At 43.4% G+C, this 12,305-nt stretch overlaps 1 protein-coding gene across 1 annotated transcript; it reads right to left on the bottom strand.

Moving 5' to 3' along the window:
* Positions 1–2,657: 2,657 nt before the first annotated feature.
* Positions 2,658–11,438, bottom strand: LOC120530036 (protein THEM6-like). The gene is made up of 2 exons (XM_039754196.1): positions 10,919–11,438; positions 2,658–2,906 (listed from the first exon to the last, which is right to left on the bottom strand). The coding sequence occupies exons 1-2, from the start codon at positions 11,417–11,419 to the stop codon at positions 2,799–2,801; spliced, it is 609 nt and encodes a 202-aa protein (XP_039610130.1). The 5' UTR covers positions 11,420–11,438; the 3' UTR covers positions 2,658–2,798.
* Positions 11,439–12,305: the final 867 nt, after the last annotated feature.

Here is a 12,305-nt window from a genome sequence, read left to right as displayed (position 1 = left end):
GTAATTGCCCCCTTGTTAAAAAATAACCTAACTGTGGTGTATCACACCTGAGTTCAATTTCCGTAGCCACCCCCAGGCCTGATTACTGCCACACCTGTTTCAATCAAGAAATCACTTCAATAGGAGCTGCCTGACACAGAGAAGTAGACCAAAAGCACCTCAAAAGCTAGACATCATGCCAAGATCCAAAGAAATTCAGGAACAAATGAGAACAGAAGTAATTGAGATCTATCAGTCTGGTAAAGGTTATAAAGCCATTTCTAAAGCTTTGGGACTCCAGCGAACCACAGTGAGAGCCATTATCCACAAATGGCAAAAACATGGAACAGTGGTAAACCTTCCCAGGAGTGGCCGGCCGACCAAAATTACCCCAAGAGCGCAGAGACGACTCATCCGAGAGGTCACAAAAGACCCCAGGACAACATCTAAAGAACTGCAGGCCTCATTTGCCTCAATTAAGGTCAGTGTTTACGACTCCATCATAAGAAAGAGACTGGGCAAAAACGGCCTGCATGGCAGATTTCCAAGACGCAAACCACTGTTAAGCAAAAGAACATTAGGGCTCGTCTCAATTTTGCTAAGAAACATCTCAATGATTGCCAAGACTTTTGGGAAAATACCTTGTGGACTGATGAGACAAAAGTTGAACTTTTTGGAAGGCAAATGTCCCGTTACATCTGGCATAAAAGGAACACAGCATTTCAGAAAAGAACATCATACCAACAGTAAAATATGGTGGTGGTAGTGTGATGGTCTGGGGTTGTTTTGCTGCTTCAGGACCTAGAAGGCTTGCTGTGACAGATGGAACCATGAATTCTACTGTCTACCAAAAAATCCTGAAGGAGAATGTCCGGCCATCTGTTCGTCAACTCAAGCTGAAGCGATCTTGGGTGCTGCAACAGGACAATGACCCAAAACACACCAGCAAATCCACCTCTGAATGGCTGAAGAAAAACAAAATGAAGACTTTGGAGTGGCCTAGTCAAAGTCCTGACCTGAATCCAATTGAGATGCTATGGCATGACCTTAAAAAGGCGGTTCATGCTACAAAACCCTCAAATAAAGCTGAATTACAACAATTCTGCAAAGATGAGTGGGCCAAAATTCCTCCAGAGCGCTGTAAAAGACTCATTGCAAGTTATCGCAAACGCTTGATTGCAGTTATTGCTGCTAAAGGTGGCCCAACCAGTTATTAGGTTCAGGGGGCAATTACTTTTTCACACAGGGCCATGTAGGTTTGGATTTTTTCTCCTAAATAATAAAAACCATCATTTAAAAACTGTGTTTTGTGTTTACTTGTGTTATATTTGACTAATGGTTAAATGTGTTTGATGATCAGAAACATTTTGTGTGACAAACATGCAAAAGAATAAGAAATCAGGAAGGGGGCAAATAGTTTTTCACACCACTGTATATGACACCTCCTAGTATAAGCTAAAGTACTTTTATATCTGTGGCTCAATGCAAACTAAGTTTAGGCATATCATACGTAAATGTAGTAAAAATCCACATATGTTTGCGTTGCTCTTATAATATGGCTGTTTTCCAATTAGACTTGCAGAGTTCCACCCTTTTGCAGTATGGTTAAGATTAGGCTTGTGGAAAGATGATCTGACTCAAATAATGCCAAGTCCAGTCAAGTAAATTAACTCCACCTACTTGGAGCTCCAAGATGGAGGTCCCAGGCTACCAGCCATGATCATAAAAGGTCACTGATTTCGAGGTTTCATTGACATTTCTGCCAGGGGCGTTCAGATTTGGATTTACCACCAGTTCTGCCATTTAGGTGAACTAGAGAGTCTGGTATTTCTACAGCCTGGAACCTCTACCCTTTCACGAAAAAAAAAAAAAATCAGCATCCAATTTTCATTTCCTGATTTGTAAAGAAAGCACTGTAGAGTAAGAGAGAAAGCCGATACCTATATTTAACATTAAATTGAACTGTAGGCAGCAAAATATTATACCAAAGGCTTTACTTTATTCAAATTAGTATTTTTTTCAGGTGTTTATCTCTGCAGCCAAGAGCCGAATGTCGAGTGGGAGAGGACATACTACTTAATGTACTTATTTAAACTATATTATACAATCAGTGTTTATATATAATACGCTACCGTGGCTGTCCATTTGTCTGTCCAGGATTTTAAACCGCCTGTAGCTTGCAAACCGTTCAAACTATTGACCTGAAATTTGGTGCACATATACTACGTGATGTCTACTATCCGCTTTCAGGGTGATGATTGACCCTTTTATTTTATTGTACAATCAACTCTCGGCAGTGGCCAGAAGGGTGGCCACGCAGCGCACGTGTATGGGCGCCGTTCTCATCCCTACCAACTTCGCCATCACTTCCTTTACCTCTTCATATCTTGAATCATTCTTGAGACAGATTGAAGACTTAAGTGAAAAATTAAAGAAAACGTACTAAGTAATTGCAACACAACCACTGCAAAAAGATGCCGACGAAAGAAGAGAAGAAGCGGGCCGCTAGGGCGGAGAAAAGAAGAGCTGCTCAGGAAGCAGCAAGCGCATCAACCTCTGAGCAAACGAATGGTAAACATACAGAGAAAGAAAGAGGATGAAAACTCAAGTCAAGTGGATTCACTGCACGTTATTGTGCAGTGTGCTGTTACTGCTTTGTTATTAAACCCCCACTCAATATTGCCCCTACTACTCAACAATTTGGCTCCTGGCTGCAGCGATACCCTTCTTATTTTTTTGGAGTAAGTATATTTTTTCCCTTATTCCCATCTTGCAGGTAAGTTCCGACTACAGTTTAGTGGCCTGTCATCATGATGTGGTTAATCCAACTTCTCCTCCATCTCTTCCTTTGCCTTTAGTGTCTCACTGGTGGCTGTGTTGTACCTTATCCACTGCTGGAGGTCTTCTGGGAACTGTATTCTTTCCACCTGCAACCCCAAAATATACTCATCGTTATTATTATGATAAAATGTCAAACACCCAATCAGCAGCATTGTTACATCTGTTTCTTCCAGTTGTAGAGATAAATACAATGACATGCTAGTGGCAAGCATTTATTGAACCGCTGAGGGACTGTGGTGTGGATGTGAAACACTTAATTAGAATTAGAGCACTTGTGCAGATTTGTATATCAGATAAAGGCAAGGCAGTAATATTTACTGATCATGGTGCCAGGGAGTGGCAAGCAGCGCTGCAAGTATGAGTGTGCAGTATAGAGTATTTGTTGCATAGAGCCTCTTGACCACTAGGGGGCCTCAAGAACCTCCGTAAACATAGGCGCCATCTATGAGAGATTAAAGGAGCAACTGCCCTGCCCTCTACACCCCCCCGTCATCCACCTACCATACCCACACACACATACACCTGAAGCGATGCTACAGAAAAGCTGCAATGATAAAAATTAGTTGATAACTCTGTAACGGTAACGGCTATGTCTGAGTCTACGTGTTGCTAAGGTCTACTTAGGCTACATTCAGACTGCAGTTTTTTGGCACATATCTGATTTTTTGTTTGTCAAATCTGATAGGACTCTGTATCAATATGAATCAGCAAAATTAACACAAAATAATTTAGCATGCAGAATTCGATCCTTCATTTTGCCAAATCTGTGTCCTCTTTTCTATGCCAGTTTACTGTTATTATTATTGCTGAATTATTGTCTACTACAACAACAACATTTATTTATATGGCACATTTTCATACAAATAATGTAGCACTAGCAACACCACCTATCGAAGACAAGTAATAAAATAAAAAAATTGCTATCTCTTGCCCTCCGTACACATTCAGCTACTTTCTTCAGTATCCACATGTATGTGAGGTTCTCTTCCCTGGCTCTTCCTCTCTGGCGTGTTTTCTCATAAAGTCTGATTCTCAGACTTCATCTTTATTTTTTGGGGTCCTTTCTCACATTCTTTCCATGTTTATTTACACTTGTCATCTTTGAAGGTGACTCTCCACATGTCTCCCATGGTGTTTCTCTTGCTTGTGTGTTTCACACTAACACTTTGTCTTTTCTCATGTCACCAAATCAGATTGCTTAGAGAGACTGGACACACAGACTTTAGTGTTTTATTATGTAGTACATAAATGTTATAGCTTAAACGTTTTCCTGCGTTCTCCATGTCCATACATATTGTTTTTGACTGCTATGAATATTTTGCTTTATAAAATGCAATCAGAATAGAAGCCAAAAAACAATTCTTGCATACCCCCTCAAAACAGCTTTGATTAGCACATGTAAGTAAGAATTTCACAGTACTGACCCTATAAATTTATATGTGCATTTTGGATGTCATGTAGATGGCATGGTGTGGTTGGTCTCCCTTGATGTTTTCTGGGGGCAGTCTGCCCGTGAACTGATATTTATAAAAAAAACATGTCACCCACTACATGACATTATGTGGCAGACCTGCCCATCCATAATGCTTGACCACACATAACTACCATTTTAAGGGGTCCTGCCCTGGCTATGCGTATCTCTCTATTATAAAAAAAAATCTTGGAAGGAGATGAGATGTGATTTCCTCAGAGAGACACTTTCATGTCCCGCGAGACTTTGTGCCAAGAGATTTAACCACACCTGGGGCCAGAAATAAAAGACAAAGAGTACCGTATATACTCGCGTATATATCGGGTCTTGAAACCTGATAAATCGATCATAAAATCAGACCTCGACTTGTTCAAAGATGCAACACTTTTTTTTTTTTTTTTTTTACATCTTCTTGCTTGACTACACATAACTATCATTTTATGGGACCCCATCCAGGCCATGCCTGTCTTTTTAATATAACAATTGTAGGATGTTCTGGGCTGCCAAGTAAAGTCTGTTCAGAGCTGCGATAGTTGTTTAGTTCCTAATGGAGGGCTGTCAGGTTTCAGCTTGTATGATTTTCAGTGAAAAGGCTTGATTTGAAACATTATGTGAATATTTATTTCGGGATACCAGCACAGATCCTTAGCCTCACAGCCACCACTCCGCCCTAAATGACCATAATGAACTAAGTAGTCTGTTCCATCACATGGACACACTGGAAGCTGTTTCTAGCCAAATTGGATGCCATCACGAAAAATCTCATCCATCCCCTCGTGAAGGTGCTCTCTTGGGACGCTTTAATACTACAGACTAATACCACCATAGTGTGCCTCAGGGGATCTGCCATCAGATCCACCCCCAGCCATTCGCCACATTGTATACTAATTTCATAAACTGTTAACATTTCTGTGGAGGTGCCAGACATAATTAAATCTAAACCAAGAAGCACACAATGTATTTGTTCCGGCAATTTAGAGTTGATGTAGTGTTGTTAGTCAGTGCTGTCTATTTAGTTGAATATAAATGCCAACAGGTGGATTGTATCTGCAATTCAATGCTTCCTTTAGACGTCCCAAACTAGAAGCTCATACTGTTTAGATCAGGGGTGCCCACACTTTTTCGGCTTGTGAGCTACTTTTAAAATGACCAGGTCGAAATGATCTACCTACATTAAAAATGCTATATGCCAACGAATGGAGGGAGGCGGCCCCTTTTATAATCACCCAGATGTCCTCCAGGTGCCTCCCGATAATCTTCCGCTGGCACTCCCCAGTGTGGCGGAAGTACCGGCTGTGCACTCGGAAGCACTCGGTGTCCCTGGTCTTCTTCCCCCCAGCACTTCCGGGTGTGGCAGAAGTGCTGAGGGCCAGGGCTCCTCAGGCATTCGGACGCCCCCTGGCAGTGACCACGGGCCCCTACAGGGTTGAGCTTCTAAGCTCTGTTCCCGTGGTCCCCAAAGCCACCAGGGCGGTCACCCCCATGTGTTTTGGAGGAGATGTAAGCCCTCCTCCGGTCCTCCTGGGTGTCCCGGCTAGGTACCACCCCCCAGCCACTCGCCACATTGTATACTAATGTCATAAACTGTTAACATTTCTGTGGAGGTGCCAAACAAAATTGAATCTAAACCAAGAAGCACACAATGTATTTGTTCCTGCAATTTAGAGTTGATGTAGTGTTGTTAGTCAGTGCTGTCTGTTTATCTATACTAATAAAAGGCAAAGCCCTCACTGACTGACTCACTCACTCACTGACTTACTTACTCATTCACTCACTCACTCACTCACTCACTCACTCACTCACTCACTCACTCATCACTCATCACTAATTCTCCAACTTCCCGTGTAGGTAGAAGGCTGAAATTTGCCAGGCTCATTCCTTACAGCTTTCTTACAAAAGTTAAGCAGGTTTCATTTCGAAATTCTACGTGTAACGGTCATAACGGTCGACAAAGTTCAATAAGGTTGAACTTTCTTATTTATGGCCCCATCTTCACGAAATTTGGTAGGCGGCTTCCCTGCGCTAACCGAAACCAATGTATGTACTTATTTCGGTGGTATGATGCCACTGTCGGCCGCCATATTGAACTTTTCAACGGTCTTTGTTACTTATGGGCCCATCTTCAAGAAATTTGGTACGCGGGTTCCCAACGCTAACTGAATCCTACTTGCATACATATATACGTCCATAGCCTGCAGCTCGGTCACCGTGTGAGGCGGCGTTGGGTCCCCCATCCCAACGCCTCCTATGTTGTTGGCTGCCTGTATATAAGGCTGTCCGTCGCTCCAGTCTCTACATTCCCTTCCTTGCTTCGCCACGGGATTCACATCTCCCTGCTGATAACTACAGCCTTTTTATTTAATCCACAGCTTCTTCGCTGTTTTATTGTTCGTTTATTACAATTATAGTTATTGTGTAGGTATTTTACACTTAGTTTACTGTTCAGGTACCCATTTTCCTTATTGTTCCAACCGTACCCTCATTAACATGTCTATCGAGGTGATCACCATCGATCAAAGAACTGTCACTTACCGAGTGGTTTCCATGCCTGGAGAGGCCGCCTGCCTTTTACATTCTCTGTGTTACATATTGCACGGCCATATTAGGCTCACTCTTGATATCCGGAGGAACATTGTGTCTTATGTATTGAATGACTGGGACAGGTTCAAGGTGTGGACTGATGATGGTACAGGAGGTAATTATATTACACAGGAGCACTAGAAGAGTGAAATGCTTAAGCCCTTCACCTATGGTTCTGCATGTGAGTTGATGGTTGCCGCTGAATTGTTCGGTTGTCGCTTTCAAGTGTACCGAAATGGCCAAATATTTTACACCTTTCCACAACCGCCAATGCCTCTTAAACATCTTACATTCACAGGTGACGATTTCAGTAGTGGACACTTTGATGTTTATGAATGTTTCAACTCTCAAAAGCTGGATGTGAAGTTATCGATTAAACAGGTTGTATGATTACAACGCTTGACAGATGCCGAATGTCACTTCAACACAAGTAATACAAATACTGTCGTAATTGAAACAAACCATGAAACTCAAACCGATTATGACGGCAGCAATCCAAACTGTGAGATTTGAGACAAGATTACTGTTCATATGTCCAACTGTACGTTGCATGCTCAAGAGTAAGCTCAGCGCACAGCTTGGTCATATTACAACCGGAGGGCTGAACTGACAATGTCGTATACAAAGAGATCCTTAACAAATAATTATTGGTATATTTTCCCTCAGTTTAAAAAGGTTTCATTTTCTTCTTAATAAAAATTTTAAGGCAGTACTTTGCCACTGCGAAGCGCGGGTATTTTGCTAGTTTGAATATAAATACCAACAGGTGGATTGTATACTGTACCTTCCTTTCCACTGAATGGAGAAGTGTGAATAATCACAGCATTTGTGTATTTCAAGTATTGTGCTCTTATGTATGTTCCTAGCCTTATTTTTTATGTTAGTGTGCATGGTAGAGAATCATTTATTAAGTAATAAGATAAGAATGTGTACTCCCTGCTTGCCCAGGTTAGTGAGCATGAGGTTTAACAGTACACTGCTGCTGACCCTTCACAAGTCAGTTTAAAGGGAGCACTTAAGTGTTTGCCTATCTGTGAAAAACACACTTGCACTCCCTACTTACAGCTGCATGATTTTTGCAACCATTTTTTATTGAATTTGAAAAGAATATGGAAGTATCTAATTGTTAAAGGATATAAGAAAGGTAACCTAACATTAACATGAAGAACAATTTTATTCAATAGGATAACCAAGGTAAATAGATTACCCAAGGACCAATGTATGCTGAATAGAGATTCATGGCTATACTCGTGGCTTCTGGAGGCAAACATAATAAAGTAGCACATATTTTTGAGATGGTTAGGGACTGCCTAAGATAAAATGTAATACTCAGGGTCTTACCAATTGGTTTGGTGGTTGTTAAGTTATAGACTTTCCCTTGCCCTCCTTCTAACCTTCAAAAAGTTGTCATACCAGCCCTGATGTTAATATTTTGACGGGGCCCTGATGTTAATGTTTGAACCTTGGGGTCTCAATAATCAATCTTACGGCTGGAGTAAGACTTATTGATAGACTATCCCTACCCCTTACTCTAACCTTAAAATTTGTAGAACTACAACCCTAATCTTAAAATATTAGACCCTGATCTAAAAATTAATTTCTTAGGGTCCCACTCTTTTATAACTAACCCTACCCCTATTCCAAACTTAATGAATATATACCAGCCCTAATCTTAATAAGACCCTACTGTTAAATTAGTATTTGGGGTCAAAATTGAACCCTAGAGATCCTAAACATTTTTTTATATAGGGTGCTTCCTTAGTATTATAGGATGGATTGTAAAGGCTTCTTCTTCTCCTTCTTTCGGATGCTCCCGTTAGGGGTTGCCACAGCGGGTCATCTTCTTCCATATCTTTCTGTCCTTTACATCTTGTTCTGTTCTTCTCCCAATATGCCCAGCATCTCTCCTCTGCACATGTCGAAACCAACGCAATCTCGCCTCTCTGACTTTGTCTCCTAACCGTCCAACTTGAGCTGACCCTCTAATGTACTCATTTCTAATCCTGTTCATTCTCATCATGCCCAATGCAAATCTTAGCATCTTTAACTCTGCCACCTCCAGCTCTGTCTCCTGCTTTCTGGTCAGTGCCACCGTCTCCAACCCACATAACATAGCTGGTCTCACTGCCGTTCTGTAGAACTTCCCTTTCAGTCTTGCTGATACCAGTCTGTCACAAATCACTCCTGCCACTCTTCTCCACCCTTTCCAACCTGCCTGCACTCTCTTTTTCACCTCTCTTCTACAATCCCCATTACTCTGTACCGTTGATCTGAAGTATTTAAACTCATCCACCTTCACCAACTCTACTCCCTGCATCCTCACCATTCCACTGACCTCCCTCTCATTTATACACATGTATTCTGTCTTGTTCCTACTGACCTTCATTCCTCTCCTCTCCAGAGCATATCTCCACCTCTCCAGGGTCTCCTCAACCTGCTCCCTACTATCGCTATGGGTCACAATGTCATCAGCAAACATCATAGTCCACGGGGACTCCTGTCTAATCTCGTCTGTCAACCTGTCCATCACCATTGTATATCTCAATAATGGGGATGGATAGAGCTTTTAATAGATATAAATAACATTTTTGAGGTTTATATATATCTGAATTGTTTGAAAAATGTATATTCTAACATCTTTAAAAGACAGAATTTTAGGAATATTAATATGTGCTAATTATTCTCCATGAAAGGGATACTTTAGGGCATTCATTTATTTATTATTTATGTTTTAAGAGCTTGGTCCACATTGCCGGCAGTAAGTCAAGCCCGTTTCCAGTGAGACTTGGACTCCGCCAGGGCTGCCCTTTGTCACCGATTCTGTTCATAACTTTTATGGACAGAATTTCTAGGCGCAGCCAGGGTGTTGAGGGGGTCCGGTTTGGTGGACTCAGGATTGGGTCACTGCTTTTTGCAGATGATGTTGTTCTGTTTGCTTCATAAGGCCGTGATCTTCAGCTCTCTCTTAATCGGTTCGCAGCTGAGTGTGAAGCAGCTGGGATTGGAATCAGCACCTCCAAATCCGGGACCATGGTCCTCAGCCGGAAAAGGGTGGAGTGCCCTCTCAGGGTTGGAGGCAAGATCCTGCCCCAAGTGGAGAAGATCAAGTATCTCGGGGTCTTGTTCACGAGTGAGGGAAGAATGGACCGTGAGATCGACAGGTGGATCGGTGCAGCGTCCGCAGTGATGCAGGCTCTGTATCGGTCCGTCGTGGTGAAAAAGGAGCTGAGCCGTAAGGCAAAGCTCTCAATTTACCAGTCGATCTACGTTCCTATCCTCACCTATGGTCATGAGCTATGGGTAGTGACCGAAAGAACGAGATCGCGAATACAAGCGGCTGAAATGAGTTTCCTCCGCAGTGTCCCTGGGCTTTCCCTTAAAGATAGGGTGAGAAGCTCAGTCATCCGGGAGGGGCTCAGAGTAGAGCCTCTGCTCCTCCGCATGGAGAGGAGTCAGATGAGGTGGCTCGGGCATCTGATCAGGATGCCTCCTGGACGCCTCCCCTGGTGAGGTGTTCCGGGCACGTTCAACCGGGAGGAGGCCCCAGGGAAGACCCAGGACACGCTGGAGGGACTATGTCTCCTGGCTGGCCTGGGAACACCTTGGGATTCTCCCGGTAGAGCTAGAAGAATTGGCCGGGAGAGGGAAGTCTGGGCATCTCTGCTCAAGCTGCTGCCCCCGTGACCCGATCGGATAAGCGGAAGAGGATGGATGGATGGATGAATTTTAAGGTGAAAAAGTATGATTATACAACTGTATGGTCACTGCAATATAAAATATATTTCTATGATGAAAACTAGTGTACCAGAGCATGACATTTAGCCCTTGACTCTTCATTCTCTACTAACACGAAGAAAGAGATAAATCAAATAATAGAATTACGGGCCGTTAACCAATCGCTTCCCACCCAACTTCAACCGTGCACTTGCACATATTTTTCTTCATTTGTACTCCTCTTACAGCCTTATGTGAGAAATGAGGAGTTAAATTATTTTGCACTCCTTAAAAGGGTCTGCGTTTATGCACGTGAAAGACCCCAGCACTTACCTTCCTCTTACACAAGTGCTGCATTATCTTATCCGGTGTGCTACGTAACACATTTTGCCGGGAAAGCATGATGGCACACATAAAACCGTCCCGTGCCGACAGAAAGCGCTGCTCAACATAAAAAGCCTTGTCATCCCAGGCGATGATGCGGGTTTGCAGCTCGAAGGGCTCCAAAAACTTCAAGGACCGCCGATAGCGGATCGTTAAGGCTCCCACCACCAGGTTCGCTCCCAATGTCTGCGTTGCCTTGAGGATTCCATTGCGCGTGTACAAGTAAATGCGGCCGAAGTCGCACTCGCGGAGGTAACGGCCGTTGTTCATGTGTCCGAAGAAGTCAACATCAGTGGCAAGGACTCGACCTCTCAGCGTCAGCTCCTGAAGAATGTTAGTGATCGGGGGACGCAAGAGACCGCGCGCATACACCTGAAGCCCTCGAATGAAGTACGACACGTCCATGATTATGAAAAGAAGTAGTAATGCGACTGCTGCCGACAGCAACATTGGGAAACTAGCTGTGGCAGACAGGACCGCTTCTGATCTATTTAGAACCCCTCCAACCCCACACCACCTTTTATCTACACACACACACACACACACAATGCTTCTAACACAGGTTAATCATACACAGTAAAAATCAATTGTACCAGGAACATTGTGGACACAACACCATCTAGAATCTTCACCAATACACCACCGTGGACAATGACATTATCTTAGGGATGGGATGGAATGACATGTTTAACACTACACCAGGCACAGTGCCAGTCACCCTCACCCCCATCAAAATTTTAATTAGTACACCACCAGGGCCTTTTTTATGGGATGACTGCCATTGTGCTTGTGTAGTGTTAAATGTGCTCCTGTGTAATGTCCCACATGGAGTTTATGCACTGCATTGGCATCCCTGTTGTGTAGTGGCCACTGTGTCCCATTCCTCAAGCTCACTCTCTCACCTTAGTATCTGCCGACCCAAGGAACAAGCCAAGCAGGAAGAAACTGCCAGAGCTCGCACCCGGGTCAGCCATCACTCACCCGGCAGTTCTGCGCTTGAAGAGGAGGAGGAGGAGGAGGAGACAGTGACCTAGGTGTGTGTCCATCTGGCAGGCTGTATGTCACGTGGGGCGTGAGTCCTGATTCCTGCTCCTGGAAGCGGCTAACTGCCAAAGTTAAGGTGGCTGTACCTCGCTGACACTCTCATGTTAGGCAGCGCATAGGTGGCGAGGAGGCTGCACGTTGCATAAGATGCCTGGCATGCTGCCTGCACAGATTGTTCAGTTCATAATGCAGCCAATGCAGGTGATCCTGAGGTGCACAACATAAACATTTCTTTGTGCTCTAGTCCGGAGAAATTTTTCTAAGCAAAATAAACATGTGAACTTCTACAGAG

The sequence above is a fragment of the Polypterus senegalus genome, chromosome 5 (assembly GCF_016835505.1).
Source record: "Polypterus senegalus isolate Bchr_013 chromosome 5, ASM1683550v1, whole genome shotgun sequence".
NCBI classification, from domain to species: domain Eukaryota; kingdom Metazoa; phylum Chordata; class Cladistia; order Polypteriformes; family Polypteridae; genus Polypterus; species Polypterus senegalus.
The sequence above is the reverse complement of the archived record's forward strand: the minus strand, read 5'-3'. Positions and strand labels throughout refer to the sequence as shown.